The sequence below is a fragment of the Corylus avellana genome, chromosome ca3 (assembly GCF_901000735.1).
Source record: "Corylus avellana chromosome ca3, CavTom2PMs-1.0".
Taxonomy (NCBI): domain Eukaryota; kingdom Viridiplantae; phylum Streptophyta; class Magnoliopsida; order Fagales; family Betulaceae; genus Corylus; species Corylus avellana.
Genome location: NC_081543.1, coordinates 9036710 through 9061876, shown reverse-complemented (window position 1 = coordinate 9061876; position 25167 = coordinate 9036710). Strand labels below are relative to the sequence as shown.

The 25167-nt window shown below is 36.1% G+C and overlaps 1 protein-coding gene across 1 annotated transcript; it reads left to right on the top strand.

Moving 5' to 3' along the window:
* Positions 1–14123: 14123 nt before the first annotated feature.
* On the top strand, positions 14124–23086 carry LOC132173440 (protein transport protein SEC16B homolog). Its single transcript, XM_059584943.1, is given in 14 exon segments — positions 14124–16321; positions 16636–16711; positions 16714–16955; positions 18441–18569; positions 18654–18776; positions 18915–19085; positions 19498–19623; positions 19722–19856; positions 20327–20454; positions 20537–20645; positions 20726–21043; positions 21130–21279; positions 21411–21712; positions 22056–23086. Coding segments are annotated over 14 exon segments (4230 nt in total). The 5' UTR covers positions 14124–14623; the 3' UTR covers positions 22579–23086.
* The last annotated feature ends 2081 nt before the right edge of the window (positions 23087–25167 follow it).

Genomic DNA, 25167 nt, shown 5'->3' with positions numbered 1-25167 from the left:
GCGAGCTGCCCCCAATTTGGCTTGCCTACCCCCAAATGACCAAAGGTGGTGGCTATGTCTACCCCGCATTTTTTAGTTTTTAGTTTTTAATTTTAATTTTTAATTTTATTTTGTGGCATTTTTCAAATTCCACAAAAAAAAAAAGAAAAAAAAAAGGAAATGTTGAAAATTTTAGACAAAAAAAAAAAAAAAATGCACATACAACGCACGAGTCATTTTTCTTCAAATTAGACAAAAATGGCTAACAGATGGGTCACATTGCTAAATTTTGATACTTTGTTAAGATACATTGTCAATTTTTAAACATTAAAGGCCGAATTGAAAATGAAGTGAAACTTGGGGCGGGTTGTAAAGAGTTTTTTCCTGTAATAGTAAATTTGTATTTTGTAAATTGTACAAGGTATAAAAGACATTTCACTTGTTAACCGTTTTAGTTAATGCAAAACCTTAACAACAAGGAGATGATTAAAAGGAATTGAAAAATGAAATAACCACTTTGTATGTGGTGTTTAACACACCATCATTCCACTAAATACTATTCATCTCATTTTTTGAAAAAAATCAACATCAAAACATTCTCACTTTTTATATCACATCATTCACTTTTTGTATCACATCATTTACTTTTTACTATTATTCAAATAAACAATTACTACAAAACAATTTTTTTTTTTTTTTTTTTTTACTTTTCTATACTAATCATTATTTTTTATTTTTTTAAATTTATAATAAATGAATAGTGTCATGTTGCCATGTTGTTTAACAAACAAAGCCTTAATAATTTGAAAGTAACATTGTCATGATACTTTAAGGGGTAAATAATGCTTCATGCATTATGGCTTCAAATAAATGGTACACTAAAACCCTACTGGAACACACGGTTGATTGAGGCATCAACAAGGTTATCTTATAGCATAAAGGATCTGATCTGAGTGCCACCATTCCAATTCCTTCGGTGAAGTACTGTGCTCTAGGATTCGGTATGTGGTGCCATTCTTTGGTACTAGGCTTGTAGACATAATATTCAGGGCATTTTTAGCTATGAAAGTTATTAAAACTATACTTTATAATAAAATGAAAGATGAGTTTTTTTGCAAATAATTTAGTTGCCTATATTGAAAGGAAAATTTTTGAGAGCTTCAATTCAGATTTGATACTTGATAATTTTTATTCTGTAAGAGAGTGTACAATACAATTTTAGATACTTTATATTTTGCATTTTTGTTTCCTTTTATAATAGTTCCTACATATTAACTTATATATCCATTACGTATTTGATATCAAGAAGTGAATATATATATATATATATATATATAAAAGCAGATATCTCTTGATACAATCAAGTTAACTAAGACCATAGTATTAGGTAATTGAATAGGTACATGTGCAAAAGAGAGCATAGTTGTTGGTTGATATTTTATAGCACAGGAATACAAACAAATACACTATAGAATAATAATGTAATTGTCTGTTTTTCTTTCGTACTATTACTTCATAGCAAAAGTTGTTTCAAAAAAGACAAAAAAGTCATTGAACTACGATTTATTGGATTGTGGAAGCTCATTCATCTTCACTTGATAATTCTTGAAGAGCAGTGATATTGAACCTATAGCATGGACCTCCACGTGCATCAAGTACTGAAGGTCGAAGTCGGATCATGAATTCCTACTATGAAGAATAAAGTGTTGCAATGCTTTCGATATTTGTGATGCCATCCTATTTTTTTTTTTCTTTTTTTTTGGTAAAAAAAATAGAGCAAAAATATATCAATGATTAAAAAAAAAAATGAGGAAAACAAAGAAATGGGAATATGGTTTTATGTTTTTTAGCTTATACAATAACTAACAGCATATAAATGAGAAAAAAATGGTTAAGATATACTTGCACATAGATGGAGGTAAAGAAGGTAAAAATATACTCTCTTTTTTTTTTGTTTATTTTTTCCAGCAATGAATGTAAAAATAAAGAAGAAAATAGAAGAATTATATAAAAGTAGCAAATGTTTCAAACAAAGAGAAAAATGATAGGAAATTAAAGTACATGTGGCACCCTTGATGAAGAAAAAAAAAAGAGCTTAAAAATACAAATTGTATATAAAACTAAACTAAATTGTATATAAAATACAAATTCGAGTTCTTTTGATTTTCTTATATTTCTTAAGCATTCAAAAGAAGAATAAAACTAAACTTTTTATTTGTTACGAAAAAAGTGATGTTTATCCAAGCCTTATCTTGTTTATATTATAGTTCAATCAACGTAAGTACAAGGCAAGAGAGGAGAATAAATGAAAATATAAAAGAAAAGTATATATGTATCAACATTGTAGATCAAATAAGTTATCATTTGTGTCTTTTTTATTTTTTATTTTTTTATATTTTTTTATAATACCTACAATAAGGCATACAAATTACTTATACCGATGGGATTGAGTAAGAAAAATATTTTGTGTTTTATATATATATATATATAATACTTGAGTGGTTTTTAGTATTAGTTTTGTTGCTGAGCATGCCATGAACTTTTCTGCATCATCTCCAAATAAAGATGCTACCAATGATCCAATTGTATTCTGTAATTCTGCGTCCACTCAAGATCTAAAATAAAATAATGAGTGAATGAAATATAAGAGAAGTTTAGACAAGTTGATTTGAAAAAGTATTAAACTTGATATTTCATACTTCAAGTTGAAAAAGTGTGACATAAAATTAGAATGCACACCGAAGTTGTGCAAGAGCATCTAGTTCTTTGCAGTTTAAACAAAAGAATGTTTCATTGTACTTCATACCAGTACCTTTTGTACACTTGTTACAAGCAATATACTAGAAAGCTTGTCGTAAGTCACGAATAACGATTTTTGCTTTGACCCCAAAGCTGTATTGCTGCACAAATTGTTTGTAAGAGTTTATAATCTTAATAGATTGTGTTTGTTGAGAATGTAAATGTAGTAAACTAATCATATATAAGTTTGTAGAATAAATCTTTTACTTATTTTGTAAGAGAAATTACATTTTGCCCCCATGAACTATAATGCCTTGACATTTTTCCTCCATGAACTGCCAACTGCACTACTTTGCCCCCATGAACTACCATTATGTACCCAAAACCCCCTTCCGCTAGTTAAAGCTGTTAACTTAGGACGGTCAAAATGACAATGTGTTGTAGTTTATGGGAGCAAAGTGACGGGTTGACCGTCTAAGTTAACGGCTTTGACTGACGGAAGGGGGTTTTGGGCACAAAAATGGTAGTTCATGGGGGCAAAGTAGTACAATTGGCAGTTCATGGGGGGAAAGTGCCAATGCGTTATAATTTATGGGGGCAAAATGTAGTTTTCCCTATTTTGTATTATGATAGGAGTAATTGATAAACTAAAAAATGTCTTATTATTTTAGCTAGTTCTGGTACTATAGCAATTTGTGTAACAGTATTGGTGGGCTGTGTCATTAAGCTTAATGAAGGTTTGAGAAAGAATTTATCATTAACTATTTCTTCCAACATGTTTTGATTTGCAAGAGCCCTATGTGAAGCAAAAAAATGATTTATTAGTCATAAGGATATAAAGTGTGTTGAGAAGTAGAGTTGAAAATTAAGAAGATCATGAATCATAAAGTGATATACTTTTACCAGTTTCGTAGTGCAGCAGCTTTCAAGTTGTTGGGGTTGATCATGAATGAGTTAGATGGTCTTGCTGAAAGAGACATGCCTATGATAAATATATATGTTTTATTAGATAGATTGATCATGATGAAAACCATATTATTTTATAATAAATCATACCATTATGGGATACAACTTTCAATCTTGCTCCTACAATGATGTGGCTGCTCTTAATGCTATTTGAAATAATCGCCAATTCATTATCCACAAAATGATCACTCGTTGTTAAATATATAGGTTTGGAGGCTGTAACATATAAACCAATCTATTGTAGTTAGATCTAAACTAATTTATTTATTTAATTTATTTTTGTATATTATAGAGTAGAAATGAGAATGTGTTTTGTTTTTCTTTTGTAAGTTGGATTGTTATTGAACAAAAGCTACTTGAAAATTGAATTTAACCTATAATGAATAATATAAAGAGATATAAACAAAGAAATCAATTGTTAAATATTACTTTTGGTCAATGAGAATTAGTACTGGGAGCTTTGCTTCGCCATGTTTAGTTTGAAGTTGTTGAGCTAGTTGCATGTCAATTGCCAGAGCAACAACATCTATAAGATTAGATGCAACAACTTTATTAGTAAAATGTTAAACTATGAAGAAAAAAACATTGAATTGAAAGCAGTAATTTTTACCAATTTGGGATTGAGAGTCGATATATTTGTAAAACTCTGCAAAAAGGATAAAGTTCTTGAATTAATTGTCCATTGGTACTCATTCTCCACGATGTGATGTTCTAGTTTGATGGGTCTAACAAGAGCATTGGTGATGTAATATGTACTGAATATGGTTAAGGTATCTTCGAACAATTGAATATCATGTCCAAAAATAGTTGCTTGGACTCGATTTCTCTGTAATAAAAAGTATTTAAGTGGATGAAATAGATTGAGAATGCATTGGAAGTATTGTATATATGATTTTGTGCTGAAAGTGATGAATTGTGCATAAGTTTATTTCAAATAGAATCATTTATTTATAAACAAAAAGATAACCATATAAACTAGAAAATATATGTTATTCTTTGATCTTACCTCAGTATCAGCCAATATAAGCTTTTGATATTTGTTTGGGCTATAAATGGCGGTGCGTGTCATCATTTTTTTAACAACAACCACCTTAAGCCTCCATTCTTTTGTTTTAGGAGTATTTTCCTTTAGATAATTATAAAGTGTCCGCATTATTTTTTCCTAAACATAGATAAAAACATGAACTATGAGTTATAGTTCTTATTGGAATCTATAATAACGATGATTAGTATTTTATGTAAACATTGTAAATAATCATGAAAGAAAAAGAAACATTAGAAAGAATTATTTATATATAAACTATATTGAATGATGAATCAATATAAAAAAGATAAGAAAAATAATATTACTTTATGTTTGAAATGTTATCAATGTCAGAAGATGTTTGCTAGTGCTAATAGTTCTCTATAGACAATATTTTTCGTGCAATTGTTATGGCAACTATCAATTGTAGTTGGCCTAATAACTACGCCAATAGAATTTGCAGTTTTTGCTCTAGATAGAGCCACATAGAGTTTCTATGAGAGAATACTGGTTGGGGTAAATATATTCCAACATAATATAAAGTTTGTCCTTGGGCTTTATTTATTGTCATGGCAAAGCTCAATCGAACAGGAAATTTGGTTCTTTTTATAACACAAAGGGCACAGGCTATGCCTTTTCAAATTATGTACAAAATATCAGTTGGTTCATAATTTATACATTAGGTTATCTCTTAATATCTTCCAGTGCTCAAATTCATGTCTACTAACCTATTAAATTCTTGAGAGTACAAACTCGTAATCTATTGATAAATTATGACTCTGCGAAAGTATATTAAATAAACACGTAAACAAATCATATCAAAACAAATAGTAATAGCAAATTTGTTAATATACATTTTACCCATGTTACAATGATGTTCAACCTCAAAGTTATCAATTTCTAAGATTAGTTTGCAACAATTTGAACATTATATTGAAGACCAATGAGAACAACAAAATAACTGAAAGATAGCTCATACTCAAAGGCATAAAAGTCTGAAATGAAAACTTATAGAGACTCAATCTGGGTATTTCACAATTATATTTTTTGCATCTTCAAGTCTTCCTTTGCGCCATTAAACCAAAAAAGAAGGAAAAAATAATAATATTTCTATCAAATTGGCAATTCGAACAAAAAACAAAAGCAGAGATTGAAGAAAGCACATCACATATTATTTTGAAATTCAAACAAAAAGACAACAAATGGGTATTTTGATGTTTGAGATTTGGACATAAATGGGTATTTTGATGCTTTTCGTCTCTATTAGAGACAACGAAAATCATTCACAAATAGAGACACAACAAAAAATGGAAATGCTGAGCTAGAGAAAATGTGAACTATGGAGAAGAAAAGTTTGGGGCTTGCCGTGGGCGATTGTAGAGGAGGAGAGAAATGAAGCCAATCTTAATTTTGGCCATTTATCTTAGTGATGTCCCTTTAGTGTTCGAGGACACTAAATTTTTGGCCGAAAATATAGCCGGTTGTCTGATAAAGTTGGTAAATCATATCCTCTTTTATGCATTTTTCTAAAGATTTGGTGAATTTCTGACACAAAATCGAAGAAGAAATGGAAGAAAATCTTTCGACAACCGCAAAAGAAGATCTCTGTGAAGGAAAAGAAGAGCTGAACTGTATAGATACGAAAAGACTCCTCTCCTTTTGGCCTTGCAAAATGATGAACTAACATGTGATAAAATCTTGTATTCCTTATTAAACCAAATGAGTCAATAAATCAATCAAGGGCAAAAAGTCATTTCCTTTGTTTTCCTCCATTCAACCATAGCCACACCCGTGGCTGTAGATAAGGCTCTCCAATTATTTTAAAAGGCCTGTGAAATGACGAAATAAACTATGATAAAATCCTTTATTCCTTATCAAATAACTTAGTCAATAAATCAATCAAGGGCAAAACAGTCATTTCATCCATCAAACAAAATTATTGTTTTCGTTTGCATAGACACATGGCTGTAGATAAGGCTCTCCAATTATTTTAAAAGGCCTGTGAAATGACAAAATAACATAATAAAATCATTTATTCCTTCTAACTGAGCCAATTTATCAATCAAGCGTAAAAATGTCATTTCATCAATCAAACAAAATTATTGTTTTCGTTTGCATAGCTGCTTTCTATATATAGAAGAATATACAGTTTACCCATGTTACAATGATGTTCAACCTCAAAAGTTATTAATTTCTAAAATTAGTTTGCAACAATTTGAACACTATATAGAATAACAATGAGAACAACAAAATAACTGAAAGATAGTTTATTCCCAAAGGTGTAAACGTCTGAAAACTTATCGATACTCGATTTGGGTAGTTCACAATTATATTTTTTGCATTTTAAAGTCTTCCTCTGTGCCATTAAACCAAAAAAGTAGGGAAAAAAATCATTTCTATCAAATCGGCAATTCGAAGCAAAAACAAAACAGAGATTGAAGAAAGCACATTACATATTATTCTAAAATGCAAACAAAAAGACAACAAATGGGTATTTTGATGTTTGAGGTTTGGACATAAATGGGTATTTTGATGCTTTTCGTCTCTATTAGAGACAACGAAAATCATTCACAAACAGAGACATAAAAAAAAAAAAAAAAATGCTGAGCAAGAGAGAATGTGAACAATGGAGAAGAAAAGTTTGGGGCTTACCGTTGGCGATTGTAGAGGAGGAGAGAAATGAAGCCAATTTTAACTTTGACCATTTATCTCTATGATGTCCCTTCAACGACTGAGGACACTGAATTTTTAGCCGAAAATATAGCCGGTTGTCTGATGGAGTTAGTAAATCATATATTCTTTTCTGCATTTCTCTGAAGATTTGGTGAATTTTTGACACAAAATCAAAGAAAAGATGGAAGAAAATCTTTCAACAAGCGTAAAAGAAGACCTCTATGAAGGAAAAGAAAAGCTAAACTTTTTGTTTTTTTGAAATTGTCTCGCTTCTCCTTTATTAAACAGAAAGCTGATCAGCCAATACATATGGTTGAATACACGGGTGATGATCATCCACCCACAAATGCTCTCCCTGTAAGGATAAACCTAGCTTGGAAAGTCTATGCACCACCTCGTTTGCGTTTCGAGAAATATGCTCCACCTTCCAGTCCAAAAATCCATCTAGACTTAGCTTCGCATCATCCATTACTGATCCGTAGGATCCCCACCAAACCCCTTTATTTCTCAGATGTGGGATGACTTCAAGCGCATCTCCTTCTAGTATTATTTTTGGCCACCCCTTCTTATTACCTAACTCCACTGCTTGCCACATACCCAGTGCCTCCGCTGAAGCAAGGTCTCGTAAATAAGGTGTGTTTGCATAGAAAGTGGCCATCACCCTCGCATCACGATTCCTTGCTACCAACCCCATGCTACTCCCCTTTGAGTCAAGAGATGCGTCCCATTTTGTCTTCACGTAACCTTCAAGGGGTCTCTTCCAGTGCATGGCGTCCTTAGACGGGCAAGATGCTCTGCTTTCTTGCCTCTGTACAGATAACACGTTCTCTTGCTTAAATAAGTGCTCCTTCGCCTTCTGGATTACTGCTGTGGGTGGTGTCAAATTCCCCCCAAACACAACTGTATTCTGACGAAACCATATCTGCCGTGCTACTGACACAAAATACTGCATCTCCTCTTTGTCTAATTTCCCCAAGAGTTCCTAAAAAAGATGAAGAAAATCAACCTTAGTGCTTGAGGATTTCTGTAGCTTTCGATTGCACTCCAGCCAAATGTCTTGAGTTGAGGGGCAACTCCAAAGAGCATGCCCTGGGGTCTCCTCCATTCTTTCACATTCACATAAGGGACATAGTGGGTCAAGAGTTATATGTTTGCGGTAAAGATTACCTTTTGTGGGTAATAGATTTTGGCATGCTTTCCAGATGAACATCTGGGCCACCTGAGGCCCTTTCACTGCCCATATCTTGTTCCAGAAATCTCCACATGGACCCCTCGCTGAACTCGTACCCTTTTCCTCTTCCCCAAAGATTGTGCTAGGTGGTATGAACTACGGACCGAGAAAATCCCATTCTTAGTTCCCCCAAACCATCCTATCTCGCTGTCTACTTCGTTTGATAACCAAGCTACATATAGCCTTTACCTCCTCCTTCATGAATATTGCTTCAATCAGTGGAATATTCCACCCTTGGTTCTCTTCATCCATCAGCTCTTGGACTTTGGCATCCTGGGGTAAGATTCGGATAGGGGTCTGCACCATATGTGTTGTTGGTGTTGGAAGCCATCGATCACCCCGTACATGAATGGACTGACCATTACCAACCCTCCATAATAAACCTGCTTGTAATAATTTCTTCACATTCCATATACTCTGCCATATAAAGGAGGGCTTGTTTCCTAGAGTTGATTCCAAAAAAGTGCCATTGGGAAAATACTTCTCCCGTAAAACTTGTGCAACAAGGGAGTTTGGATGTTGGACTAACCTCCAACCTTGTTTTGCGAGGAGTGCTTGATTAAAACTCTCTACATCTCGATAGCCCAAACCTCCTTGGGCCTTACTTAACTCCATTTTGTTCCAACTCATCCAAGCCACCCTAGATAGGTTATCCTTGTGCCCCCACCAAAATCTTAACATCATCAAATTGATTCGCTTACATAACAATTTTGGAAGTTTGAAAACACTCATCATATATGTAGGTATCGCTTGGATGACAGACTTCAACAACACTTCTTTCCCAGCATGAGTGAGGGATTTCTCCTTCCATCCATTTAGCCGGTCCCATATACGTCCTTGTATTTTCTGAAAAGAACGTAAACGGGACTTACCAATAAGGACTAGGAGATCCAAGTAGTTTTCATATCTTTGAGTCAATTCACTCTTGCTAAAGACTTTATGTGCGCCTGAACTTCCGTCTTGGTATTTTTGCTAAAAAATAGAGAGGTGTTCTCCCTATTTAATCTCTGTCCAGAGCTCTTTCCATACATCTCCAGAATCTCCTGTAGTTTATTCCATTCATTCAGGTTGACTCTGCAAAACAGTAAACTGTCATCTGCAAAAAAAAAGGTGATTAAGCCTCACACCTCCTCTTGAGATAGGCAACCCTATAATATGTTTTTCCATTTTATCCCAACAAAGCATATGGCTTAGCCCCTCGACATATAAAATGAAAAAATATGGGGAAAGAGGGTCTCCTTGCCGCAACCCCCTAGAAGGAATAATGCGCCTGTGAGCTTGACCATTTATCAACACTTAATACGACATCGTATGTACACAAGTCATGACTTCTTGAATCCATCTTGAGTCAAACCCCATTTTAAGCATGATCCCCTCCAAGAAATCTCACTCCATTCTATCATATGCCTTGCTCATATCAAGCTTGAGCGCCATATATCCCTTTCGCCCTCGCATTCTTCCATTCATCGTGTGCAATGCTTCAAATGCCACCAGAATGTTGTCAGTGATAAGCCTTCTTGGCACAAAAGCACTTTGATAGGGAGAAATAATATCAGGCAGCAATTTTTTCAACCTATTAGCTATGACCTTTGCAATTATTTTATAAATTACATTACATAAACTAATAGGTTTGAATTCAATTACAATAGATGGTTTTTTTTTTTTTTTTTTTTGGGGATCAAGGCTATGTAGGTTTGATGTATAACAGGATCAAAATTACGATCATTCAAAAAGCCAAGCACAACAAGACAAACCTCATGATTTACTGTTTTCCAAGATTTTTGGAAAAAAACATGCCACATATCCGTCCGGCCCTGACGATTGCAGTGGAGCCATCCCCATCAAAGCTGCCTCCACTTCCTCCATTTTATATTCGGCCAACAGCAAGTTGTTCATAGTTTCCGTTACTTTAGGCCCCATTCCCTCCAGACATGCATCAGTCCCAAACGTTCCACCTGTGGAGAATAACGTCTGGAAATAATGGACGAAAGCCTCGCTGACTTCATGCGTTGTCTTCCAAACACCCCATGCCTCATCCTTGATTTGGGTAATTTTATTTTCTTTTCTTCTCTGGTTGGCCCATTCATGGAAGTATGATGTGTTTCGGTCCCCATTTTGAAACCAAGCCTGTTTTGCCCTTTGTTTCCACTTTAGATCCTTCTATTCTAGCATTAGAGCTATCTCCTTTTAGAGCATTTTGATCTCAGATTGATTCTGGGGTCTCTCGTATTGTTGGAGCTTTTCTAACTGGGACGTCTTTTTCTTCAAATTCCTCTCTGTAGAACCAAACTTCTTGCTCCATTGTAGTAATGTATTCCTACAATTTAACAAGTTGTTTGTTACAACGGCCATCCCATTCCCATGGTTGCTTCCCTTATTCCAAGCTCCCTGTACAACCCCATGAAAGTCTTCCTCCAACATCCATTTTGCATTGAACCTGAACCCTTTTGACGAGTGGTACCTCTCCTCTCTATATCCCCCAATTATGATCAATAGCGGTAAGTGATCTGAAGAGCGCGCTGCCAACACTTGTACTTCCCTTTCTTGGAAATTTGAGCAGCACTCGTTATTAGCTAAAGCCCGATCCAGGCGCTCCTTTATGAAACCACCATCCTCCCTTGCGTTGGTCCAAGTGAATTTTGACCCATTATACCCCAAATCACTCAAAAAACATTCCTTCAAAGTGGTGCGGAATTGCTCCATTTGCCTCTCCTTTCGTTCAACTCCTCCCCATTTAAGAAGAGCTAAACTATATAGGTACGAAAGGACTCGCATCTTTTTGGCCCTGCGAAATGACAAATTAACATGTGATAAAATCATTTATTCCTTATCAAACCAATTGAGTCAATAAATCAATCAAGGGCAAAAGAGTCATTTCATCAATCAAACAAAATTATTGTTTTCGTTTGCATAGACACGTGGCTGTAGAGAAGGCTTTCCAATTATTTTAAAAGGCATGTGAAATGACGAAATAACCTATGATAAAATCCTTTATTCTTTATCAAATTAATTGAGTCAATAAATCAATCAAGCGCCAAAAAGTCATTTCATCAATCAAACAAAATTACTCTTTTCGTTTGCATAGCCACTTTGTTATATATAGAAGAATAAAAACATAGTCTATAAAGAGAACAAAAAAAAAAAAAAAAATTCATTGCATTTGATTATTTTAGATCCGCCCCTACTAATATAAATTCATGGCTTTGCTACTAAATGAGATTATGTGATGGGCCTTTGGGACTTCCTCTACTTATGGAGGATCGTTGAGAAGGTGAAGGGTTGAACACGTGTATGTATGGCTACGATGAGCATGTTGGTCGATGAAGATGGGCTAAGTGGTTTTTGGGGTGGCCATCTAGTCTCCCATTGGCTAGGGCCTGATTTTCCAAGTCTCAAAGTGATTTTCATGATCTAATCCTTAGTACTTTTCCGATGTAGGACGACATTTATCCATATTTTCGGTGTTTTTTTTTTTTTGACATGTGAATTAAGAAAAATAACAAAGAACATATTGGGAAAGTGCTGTTTGAGGAGATTTTTGTTTGGATTCAGACAGTAGAAGTATAGAAGGAAGATTCTGTCATGATCACTGCTGATTCATTGGTTGACACGATTTTCTATTTTAGGTTATGATTTTCCCATCTTTTGTTTATTTTTATTACTTTCAAACTTAAGATTTTATAATATTTTCCTTCTTAGGTGATTTAGTTGCTTATTAGGTTTTAGTATCTATAGTTAGAATATTATTAATTAGCAATAGTTGAGGAATTATCTTTATTTAGATTTTCTCTTTTAAAAGCTTTGTATTTTCTATTTAAAGAGAGCTCATAGTATGTAGAAAATAGTTTACAACTTTGATAATGAATATTTGAGAAAATACAAAAATTTCCGTGTTTTTTTATTCTTTAAGCTATTCCTAGTTTGTGTCCTCTATAGAATTGATAACAGAGTTCTTTCTCTTATTTTATCCATGCTTCCCGTGTCGCATCACTTTCTCGTCCACTACTCCACTGGATCGACCATACTATCAAACACCTCAAGATGAGGCATTTTTCGATTTTTGCTACTGTACGTCTCTTCTACACCTCTCTTTCTGTAAGGTTTGGGTTGTAGAATCGAATTGTCCTCCTCCTTGTAGCACCGGTTACTTCCTATAGAAACACATAATACGGAATAATAATAAAGAAATGAAAGAGAGAAAGACACAGAGATTAAGGTGGTTCGGCATATAGCATATATTCACACATCATAGGCTACATCTCGTTTTTATTGAGTTATTGAATAAATAAGAGGATGCTTATTTATATAAGCCAATAGCCGAACTTTCTCTACACTTGAGCAATGTGAGACAACCCATGTATGCTCTAACATACACTTAACCATTTAACGGACTAGCATTAATGTCCCTTCAATTTGCCACACCAAAACATAACTCCTCACGGTAAGGCTAGGTACCCTTATTAGGCAGTCCATTCACAATCAAAGAGGATGAACTAGCCATAGGAGTGAAGTATTCTTGGAGCTTCCAATACCGATGTTAGAAAATAGTATAGCTGAAAGTAATACTATTAAATGCTACCAAAGACTTTCAATTCAATTGCCACACCAAAGCCTATGATATTCCACCTATTACTTTTAAGGTCATTAAGATTCCTCTCTTCTGTAGGCCTAATCCCCTCCATGAACAAAGAACCATTGGATAGACAAGCATTAATGCCCCTTAAATTCACCACTACCAAAATTAAAACACCTCATTCATAATAAGGCTAGGTTCCTTTATAAGGTGGTCCTTCACAATCACTGAGAAAGAACTAGCCATGAAGAGTGAAGTACTTCTGGGAAGCTACTATAGGGAGGGTTTGAGGCTAAGGCCTTCTGATGGACGACCCAATGGGCCTATTGGGCTGCAAGAGAAAGGGCCCATATAGACCAAAGAAAAGAAGTTATTTTCATTTTACAAAAAAGTGCGATTGACATTATTGGGTCATAAAATAAACTTGTTCTCATTTAAATTATTCTTCAAAAAGAAATGCTACACAGACTTCTCATACCCACACTTTCAAATACACAATTCTTCCTACATGATACTAAGGGTTTATTTTGGACTGCGATTTCGTAAGAATAATCTCTATTTTAAAAAGATATAGCAAAACGTAAAACGTTTGGCATTGCAATTTAAAAAACATTTAATTTTTTTAAAAGAAAAATCTGCGATTTCAATAAACATGTTAGAAAGTACTTATTTAAAAAAGTGCGAATTTACGATTTTAAAAACACATTTTCTTAGAGGAACCACGTCATATTTCTATTCCAGAGGACCAGAGCAAAATGATGGGGAACCAGATTATTCTGTAGTGGTGTGGAAGAAGGAAAAATTGAGTGCAACAAAGCAATCGCATGCACAGCCCCACGTATACACACAGCTTCACCAAACATTTCTGGCGGTAAAAAAAAAAAAAGAAAAAAAGAAAAAAAGAAAAACACAGAGAAAAAAATAGAGAAAAACTGAAAAACATAAAGAAATAAACCTAAAATTCAATAGACGAGGTTCTCGGTGGGTGCGATTTTGGGGGCTCATAGACTCTCTCTCTGTCTCTCTCCTCTCGTTCATGTTTGTTTTTGCTATTCCTCCTCTGGATCTGTAAGTTAACTTAGGTTTTGTTAAATTATTTAGTTATGCTTCAACTCAATGCGTCGAATTGAAGACGAAATTCGTAAAATTTTGGTGTATGTTGCTTTATTTCTGGTTCTAGGGTTGTAACGAACTCAGAAGCCCTAGATCTTGTTCGTCTAAGGGTTATATACCTTCGATTCATTTATTGGGTTTTGGGAGACAGTGATTTTGAGGTAAAATTGTGATTTGTGGTGTCGGATCTCGAGGAGTTTGCAACGTCACAACTCGAATTTCGAGCTGTCGGATCAGAAAAATTGTAATTTAGTGAGGAAGTGTCGATAATTGGGGGTGACTTGTGCGAATTTAAGTGGGATCGTGAAGTATTAGGGCTTCGGAAATGGCTTCGAATCCTCCATTTCAGGTGGAGGATCAGACGGACGAGGATTTCTTCGATAAACTGGTCGACGATGAGTTCGGTCCCCCGGCCACCACGGGATCAAACCCCCCGTTGGCTGACGGCAGCGATTCCGATGACGCGAAGGCGTTCGCGAATCTGAGCGTCGGTGAAGGTGGACATGCATTTGACGATTTCGGAGCGGAAGGAGAAAAGGACTGCGTGGATGCCGGGGCAGAGTCGGTGGGCGCTCACTCGGAGGAGAGGAATTCGTTGGTTTCGTCGAATTCGATTGGATGTGATAGCGTATTGGAGTCCAGTAATAATGGGATAGGATCTGAATTCCCGTCGGATTCATCTGTGAGCAAGAGCAGTGGATCCGGGGGGTTGGCGGTTAAGGAGGTTGGGTGGAATTCGTTTCACGCGGACTCGGATTCGGCACAGAATGGCAACAAACGGGTCGGTTCCTACTCAGATTTTTTCAGTGAATTGGGAGGCGGTTCCGGTGATCTCCCGGGGAATGAGGGCGATAAGTTGAATAAGGAAGCGAAAATTGAGTCGGCCAAGGGTGAATGTGTAGCTGATGGTGTGAATAATTCGGTTAATTATGCAAATTATCAGGAGGGTCAAGTTTATGGTGCGTCCCTTGAACAAAGTACGAATGTGCAGGATTTAAATAGTAGTCAGTATTGGGATAATCTCTATCCGGGGTGGAAGTATGACCAGAATACCGGGCAATGGTATCAAGTGGATGGTTATGATGCAACAGCGGTGGCAGATGTTCATGATTCGGCCAGTGATTGGGGTGCTGTTTCTGATAGGAAAACAGAGGTTTCTTACATGCAGCAGGCTGCTCAGTCTGTTGTGGGAACTGTGACTGAAACTAGCACGACCGAGAGTGTATTTTCGCAAGGGAATAATGGGTACCCGGATCATATGGTGTTTGATCCTCAGTACCCCGGTTGGTATTATGACACAATTGTGCAAGAGTGGCGCACATTGGACACATACAATTCGTCCATTCAATCAACGGCTCTGACCCAAGATCAGCAGCAGCAGCATCAAAATGGGTTTGTTTCACCTGGTAGTTTTAATCAGATGAATGATAGCTTATATGGTGAGTATGGGCAAGCTGACAATTATGCGTCTCAAGGTTTTGGTAGCCAAGGCCAAGATGGAAGCTGGGCCGGGGCTTATAGCAATAATAATCAGCAGGATCTGAGTACGTGGGCAACTGAAACTGTTCCGAAGAGTGAGGCTTTTTTGACTTTGGGTGGAAACCAGCAATTTGATAATTCTTATAGTTCTAAGGCTTCTGTAAACATTGATCAACAGGAGCCTTTCAATTCCTTCGGAGCAGTTTCAATTTACAACGGAGGGAGCCAGAGTCATGGTCAGGCTAATGGGACTTTTGAATTTAAAAGCTTTGTCCCTGATGGGAACTTTAATCAGCAGTTTAGTCAGCCAAATCTGAAGCCAAATAAACAAACAAAATTCTCGAACGATTATTTTGGCAGTCAGAAAACCGTTGGTTATTCCCAGCAATCTTTTGAGAATGGGCATCAGACTTCTTATGCTCCCAATGTAGGAAGATCATCTGCTGGGCGTCCTCCACATGCCCTGGTAACTTTCGGTTTTGGTGGAAAACTCATTGTAATGAAAGATAATAGTCCTCTCAGTACCTCGTCGTATGGAAGCCAGGTTGGGCCTTGGAATCTTCTACTTTTCTTTAATGCTCCATTTGGTTGCCAAAATACTGAGATTAGGAAAGAAGAATATATTTATGATGTTGTCCTATGTTTTTATGATGTGCGGCCCCCTGCCCCCTGCCCCCTGCCGGAAGACTCTTGTTTTGTTATAATTTGTTGAAAAATCAAATCTCTGTATAAGGCTTTCTTGAGTGAATATTTTTGCTTTCAATTCCACTATTCTTTCTCTCAGAGAAGTAGCCAAATGGAACGATTTGATATCAATATTATGAAAGGGCTAATCACGTATCTTTATTTTATGTGAAGGATCCTGTAGGAGGCTCAATCTCTGTTCTAAACTTGTTGGAAGTTGTCATGGGGAACACCGATCCTTCAGCCTTGGATCAGGTGCCTCTGGTTATTTTCATACTTTGTGCAAACAATCTTTTCCAGGTCCATTGGTTGGTGGGAGTGTTGCAAGTAAAGACTTGAACAAATGGATTGATGAGAGGATTACAGGGTGTGAATCACCTGACATGGATTATAGAAAAGGCGAAGTATTGAGGTTGCTTCTCTCATTGCTCAAGATAGCTTGTCAACATTATGGAAAATTTCGATCTCCTTTTGGTGCTGACACTATTTTGAGGGTAAATCACACTTTTTCCTTTCATCTTGTTTTTGGCTTGATGAGCAATTATATATATTATGTCTGCACTTCTTGTAGAAAATCATAATAATTGTGATAAAGCCTTATTGACTTGTGTTTCCTAGCTAGCCGAGCTCCTTCAAGATTGACCAATTATCCACAACCTTGCGACTTATATCTGTTGTGTGTTAAAAATTGCTTGTCGTGTGGCCTTTAAAAATTCATACTCTTGGCAATCCTTTCGGAACTTAAAAACTGAATCTGCCCTCTATTAGCTTGTGCATTCTTATAACTGCTGTATGGTTTGGCATAAATACTTCCAGTACTTCCATATTTTCTCTATACTTTAGTATTCAAGTGCCTCACTGTGATAAGAGTATTCTCCATAAACCTACAGGGTAATCTCTGTGACATAAATGCCTGCCATAGCCCTAGCCCTAGCCCCCCATCCTCTCCTTTTTTCTTTCTTCTGGTAGCATGATGTAGGCTGAAGCCCACTTTCTTTCTTTTTATTGCATTTATTAATGCTAGAATACTGGATTATTAGAGAAGTAACTAGGAACAAGGCCCTAGATAGGCCTGATTGGTGTAAAATGATTCATGTTGACAAGCCCAATTAGATGGGATTAAGGCACTTGTGTTATAAATTATTAGCAAAAAGTTTGGCTGCAAAACTGGCATTGTATTTCTAGGGGTGCTCAGGCACCATGAAAGAAAACCACCTATAACATGTTTACTTGAAGTATGAATATTAAAACACCGACTTACCAATGATGTTCTTTTTTATGCTTTCCGAAGCAGGATAATTAATTTTTTTTTTTTTTTTGATAAGTAATAAGCCAATTTCATTGAAAGCATAAGGTGTCCCTAAGTATACAAGAAGCATACAAAAGGAACCACCTAACTAGAAAGAGCAAAACAAATTTAATATAACTAAACGATAGAGGAGACACATATGTCGCCGTCCATTGATACAATGTTTTGTAGAACAAAGAATTTTTTTTTTTTTCCCAGAGTCCTCTCCTTGTCCTCAAAGTTTCTATCATTCATTTCCATCTATAAACACCAAACACCAAACGAGGCACGTAGGCACCATTTAACACACCGGAACACAGGGCCACCAAGAGTCATACAAATCAACAAGAAGTCTAGGCATAACCTAGGACATCCCATAACGACTGAAAAAAGCACTCCAAATGGTGGAAGCCACATCGCAATGAAAGAAGAAGGTGGTCCACAGACTTCCCATTTCTCTTGCACATCGCAATTAATTGTTACTTCTGTTGCTGTAGGTTTCAATGAATTATTTTAGGTTGTGTTTCTTGTTATTGTGATAACTTTTTGAGTTGGCTTGCCTTCCTCAGTCGTATCTTCCCATAAGAGGGTTCTTAGTTTTTTCCTTCCAACTGATTGTATGCTTTTAAGAACAATCTACTATATCATTGATATGGCATTTTGTAATCTAATAGCCTTTTATTCTCAATAGGAAAATGATTCTCCAGAATCAGCAGTTGCTAAACTTTTTGCATCTGCTAAGAGGAATGGTGCTCAGTTCGGCGAGTATGGTGCTCTTAGCCACTGCTTGCAGAAGTTGCCTTCTGATGGACAAATAAAGGTATTCAATAGGTTGCTTTGCTTTCCTCCCACTTTTGTATTTGTCAATTTTATCATTTTGTAACAGATTTTGGTGTGCTTTCAGGCAACTGCTTCTGAGGTACAAAATCTTCTGGTATCTGGTCGAAAGAGAGAGGCTCTACAATGTGCACAAGAAGGTCAGTTGTGGGGACCTGCACTTGTGCTTGCTTCACAGCTTGGTGATCAGGTTTGTTGTCCATTTCAATCTATCCAGATGCTTGTGTTTGTGAAGTTGTGAGTTAGTAGTTATATACTGATCTCACATCTTCTCACCTTTTATTCTCTTTATTCTCCGGATTGGGGGTGCTGTCTCGAACCAATGCAGTTCTATGTTGATACTGTAAAGCAAATGGCTCTTCGGCAGCTGGTTGCCGGATCACCTCTCCGGACTTTATGCCTGCTAATTGCAGGGCAACCAGCAGAGGTGTTTTCTTCATACAGCACAGGTGATCCTGGTCTTCCAGGCGATGTCAATCTGCATCAACAGCCTGCACAGGTGACTATCAACTTAAGAACCATCTATTGTAATAGATTGTTGCTACATTAACTTGTTTTCATTTTCATTTTCATTTTTTATTAAGTTGTTATAAACTGTAGTATGGGCAATGCTATACTCTAGTATATAAGAAAAGAAATGTGACACTGCAGCAAGGTAGAGGTTTTATATAAAATACAAGCTAAAAGAGGCAAACACTTTTTTGGATCACCTTGATATTCCTGTTATATTTCATCTCTTTGACACACCAATACAGGTATTCCTGAAGCTAGGGAGGATTCACATGATCTTGGATCCCTAGAGCTCAAACCCTTGATCTGGCTTGTTGGCATCTTTCTAGATTTTACCAAATTTTTCTGTTAGCATCTCTGCATTAGACACTCAACCTATTATTTTTGTGGTGAAACTATAGATTGGGGCCAATTGTATGCTTGATGACTGGGAAGAAAATTTGGCCGTAATAGCTGCAAATAGAACAAAAGATGATGAACTTGTAATTATTCATCTTGGAGATTGCCTGTGGAAGGAAAGAAGTGAGGTACTATATGACGTTTTGTAGTTTATATCCTTTACATTTTTTTTTTCTTTTTTCTTTTTTTTTTTTAATTCCTAAAGTTAAGATGAGTCCTGTTTCAGATTACTGCTGCACACATCTGCTATTTAGTTGCTGAAGCAAACTTCGAGTCATACTCAGACAGTGCCAGACTGTGTCTAATTGGAGCAGATCACTGGAAATTTCCTCGAACCTATGCTAGTCCCGAGGCTATTCAGGTGCTTTAAGATTCCAACTTAGCACTCATGGTTGTCTCTTTCTTGAAGTTTTGGAAATTTTTGTTTTTGCATTCTCTGTTGCTTGGAGCAGGCTTTACATTTTGTAAATCTATTGGTTCTGCCATTCTAGTGGTTGCAAGATGGTTTAACTTTCCTGGAGAATGCAGGGTGACTCATTTTATTATGTGTATATGCATGGTTCCTGGTGGTCTGATTTTTTTTCTTGTTGGGCAGCTTACCACTGTCATTTGGGATTGTTTAAGTAATGGCCATATGTCTGATTCACCCTTATTATTTGTTGTTTTTGCTTTGATTAACCTAAGCTCAGATGTTGATGTAGTTGTCCACCTTAGTATCCTTTTTACTGGCCTTAGCTCAGAAAAAAAGCTAATTATCCCTTTACAACAATTTCTAGTAAATTATGCTTTATGGCAAATTCATACTGAACAGACCTGATGGGTATTTGGCAGAGGACCGAGTTATATGAATATTCCAAGGTGCTCGGAAACTCTCAGTTTATCCTGCTGCCATTTCAACCATATAAACTCATATATGCACACATGCTAGCTGAAGTGGGGAAGGTTTCAGACTCTTTGAAGTAAGTAGAAATTGTTTCAATTTGATGCTTTATGCAATTTTGCCTTCATTTTTATTTTTTTAACGTGGTGAGCTTAGTTCAGATACTGTCAAGCGGTATTGAAGTCTCTGAAGACTGGTCGAGTACCCGAAGTAGAAACATGGAAACAGTTAGTATTATCTCTTGAGGAGAGGATCAGAACTCATCAACAGGTACTTAGTCCTATTATTTGTATCCTCGTGACTTTTAAGCTATTAGTGCTGATTCCTCTGAATGTACATTCTATTTGCAGGGTGGATACACCGCAAATTTGGCTCCTGGAAAATTAGTTGGCAAATTGCTCAACTTTTTTGACAGTACTGCACATCGCGTTGTTGGGGGTTTACCGCCACCTGCTCCTTCAACATCACAAGGAAGTGTCCCAGGTAACGAACATTATCAACAGCCAACCGGCCCTAGAGTATCAACTAGTCAGTCAACAATGGCCATGTCATCACTAATGCCTTCCGCTTCAATGGAGCCCATAAGCGATTGGACAGCTGATGGTAATAGAATGAAAATGGCTAATAGAAGTGTTTCAGAGCCAGACTTTGGTAGAACTCCAAGACAGGTATATAGTATCCCCCAGCTTGGGAAAACATAATCTATATTTGTAGCGAACTGTTACATTTATGAGATTTTACTGACTAAAGATAGGATCAGGTTGATTCGTCAAAAGAAATGACGTCAACAAATGAACAAGGTAAAGCTTCAGCTGGGGCATCACGCTTTGCTCCTTTTGGTTTTGGCTCACAGTTACTGCAAAAGACTGTTGGGTTAGTTATGAGGCCCCGCTCTGGTCGACAGGTAGTTTCTTAAAAAAATGTTATTTTTTTAGGTTTCTCTCCTATCTTTTTATTTATTTCTTTGAGGAAGAATATGGTTAATGTTTCTCTTGGTACCCCTTTTAAATGGATTTTATTCTATTGCGGCTGAAGGCTAAACTCGGTGAAAAGAACAAATTCTATTATGATGAAAAGTTGAAGAGATGGGTAGAGGAAGGTGTAGAGCCCCCAGCTGAAGAAGCGGCCTTGCCACCCCCCCCTCCAACAACTGCAGCCTTCCAGAATGGTATGTCAGATTACAATTTGAAATCTGCATTGCAGAAAGAAGGGATTCCAACCAATCAGAGCCTGGATTACAGATCTCCTACGCCTTCAGAACATTCTTCAGGAATCCCATCTATTCCATCCAGCTCAAATCAATTCTCAGCTCGTGGAAGGATGGGTGTTAGGTCAAGGTAACTTTGATAGAATTTTGCTTTCTACTTTTTTTTTTTTTGGTTTGAAATTTCACGATTAAATAAAGTGGAGTTCAACCCTTTTATAAGTTTGGTATAAAAGTTGGGGAATGTGGAACTGTGTTTGTTCTTTAATAGGAAACATGAAGAAATATACTATAAAAAAATTGACTTGGCAGCACTTTTTTCGCTTTCTTGGAATATTAGGATCGTGTGATTTAATTTATTTGGTTAGTGATATACTTTGCTTGGCGTATGAAAACATATGAAGTACAGACAGCCCTTATCTCAAAGTTCATCAAATCAGTCTCGATAAAACTATTTTCATGTGGCCTTTTGGCAGGTATGTGGACACCTTTAACCAAGGTGGTGGAAAGCCTGCAACCTTGTTCCAGTCACCTTCTGTTCAATCGGTTAAGCCTTCTGTGTCTGCAAATGCAAAGTTTTTTATTCCCGCCCCAGCATCATCAGGCGGCGAAGAGACGATGGGTGCTATAGCAGAAAATGGGCAAGAAGAAACTACAACTAATGAAGATCCTTCGACATCCATCAGAAATGACTCATTCCAGTCGCCTGTACCTCCATCATCAATGACCATTCAGCGGTTCCCAAGCATGGGTAGCGTCCCAGGCAAGGGAGCAGTGACGAATGGCATGGTCCCTCTCTCTTCTCACTCACGGCGAACGGCATCCTGGGGTGGAAGCTTGAGCGATCCATTCAGCCCTCCCAATGCGGCTGAAATAAAACCTCTAGGGGAGGCATTGGGCATGCCCCCATCTTCATTTATGCCTAATGATCCTACTCTGATGCGAATGCCGATGAGTGGCGGCAGTTTTGGGGATGACCTTCATGAAGTGGAACTTTGAGCCAAAGCAGTGAAGAATGAAGATGTAAATATCAAAGTTTTGTTCTTTGTGATCAATAGAATACTTGGGACAATCCTACTCCTGAATCTCTGGAAAGTGCAAAATGGTGGCATGTGCTGAAACCTGAGTCACGAAAGAAATAGAAGATGCCTTTCAAATGTTTCCAGCTTCCCCTCCCTGCAACGTGAGATGAAATGTAGTTGGCAAAGTCTTCTTTACCCTTGAACGTAAACTTTATTTGAATGTGCCGGGAGTCGCCACCATTTGAGGCTTCAGGAGTCGATACTTTTATTTTATAAACAAAAAGGAGACCCTCTGTCGGCACCATTGTACAGTTGATTTGTTCATTTATTGAGATACGGAAGATCTTCTGAAGGGAAGAAAGATAGTGTATTGAATTCTGAAAAAAAAAAAAATTAAGTTGTTTTGCTTGTTAATTTGTTGTATGGCTTTAATGCTTTATAAACTTGAACCAAATATCCAAAATGGATGTTGAAGTTTTGTTTAAGATCCTGCGTTTGATTTGAATCGCTGTAACTTGTGTTCTAGCTGTTATCCCTAAATAGTAACATTGTCATTACTTTGATAATTTCATATCAAATGACAAATTTCTACCATTTCTGCAAAGGTTGGCAGTTCCTAAGGAACTATATTTCGCGTGGAAGATGATTGTGACACTTGATTAAGAAGTTACATGTGATTATGATGAATAATGCTAAACATATATAGGATTTTTACCTTCCTTTTGTCTCATCAAAGGTGGTATGAAATGTATCAGTGAATCATTCTAAATTCAATGATAATTTTTAAAGCCACATTGCTCAAAAGGAGTATAACCTTAAATTGTAAGTTCACACTTACTACCCTGCAATATTTTACAAAAGCATATTTTGTATGTTTTGTTGAGCCCTACTATTTTGATTACACATGAATATATTTTGGAATGTTTTATATGTATTAAATGAAAATGAGTTTCCAATTGAAATGATTTATGAAAAGCGATTGAGTTTTGGAAGGAAAACGTGATTTGCGAAAAAGATAATATTATGGAAAGTTATGAGATTATATATGAATGCATGAAAAAGCCCAATGGTTAGGGATGAATTATGCGCCTAAAACCCCGATGTTAGGAAGGAGGAAACAAAGTTACCTATTAGCCTAGCGGTTAAGCGGGGTCACACGCTTAACACCTCAAAGCTATGAGAGGAGTAAATTATTAGCAATCTTGCGGTTTAAGTGGGGTAACACTTAGCGAACTCTTGAGGATAAGTGGGAGTATAAATTCACTTATTGTTATAATGATATGATATGTTATGTTTTGCAATGCTATGTGCTTAAAAACATGTTAATTTTAATTGATGTTTTACTTATCATGCTATGAACTGCTTTATCACTTCAAATTATGAAATGTGGAGTTAATTATGTAGTAAGAAAATGTTAAGAAATATTATTTTGTTTTATTACTATGTATTAAATTGTCTATCAGCTAGTTTACCATTTATCTATACGTTTATTAAAACTCCTTTATGAAAACCTTGCATACATGATTGTCTAGTAAACACCGGTAATGAGATATATATTTCAAACAAAATAAGGCTTTGATTATAAATGGTCAATTTACTTGAATTTCCTGATTCGTGGACTCACTCTTCCACCTTTAAGAGGATGCGGTCCCATACGAGAGTTAGTACTATTGTGCATAGGACTGATAGGACACCCAAATTTTTGGAAGGCTGTCTTACTAAAAGTTAGTTGTAGAAATACTTGTAGTTTTTATGTTTGTATTTTAGTATGCTACTTATAGCAACTGATGATATACAATATGTTGTTAATAACTTTGTAAGTTATGTAACCTGCAACCTGTGGCAGTTTTTGGGGAGATTAAGTTATTAGCTGTTGATATATATATTATATATATTGGAGGTGCATCCCTGGATGATATTTTTTGATATTTTTTTGTTTTGTTTTGTTTTGGTTTTTAGTTTGGAGGGGTATCCCCAGATGGTACTTCTTGATTTTTATTTTATTTTTTAATTTTTTTGGCGTAATAATAAGCATGTAGCTATGTAATTGTTGATTAATGGGTGAGAATCTCGAGATTTTATTGTCAATTATTAGTTTAACATAAAGAGTTTTATACATATTGCCCAATGCCTAACGTGTAACCGAATTGAGGGCTTAGCTTATTTGCTTAAATGATCAAATACTCAAGGATTCCATTACTTCATTGCTTCCGATTGAGATCTTTTCAGATTTTTTTTTTTAACTCTCAACATTCTTACTTTTTACATCAAATCAATTACTTTTTACTATTATTTAAATAATAAAAAAAAAAAACTCACTATTAAACTCTTTTTTTTTTTTTTTTTTCACTTTCCCATACCAAACATTAATCAATAGTTCTCAACCACTTAAAGGCCAAAGGCCATTCCCAAACGGAGCCCTAATCCCATTGTTTTGTTTAGGTCTTACTGTCTTAGTATCTTATATAATATATATCGAATCTTGCGAAACATTTTGACATGATTTCAATATTCACAAAGTCCAATGAAATTTATCAAGTCATATCGAATGTTTGGTCAAATGTTT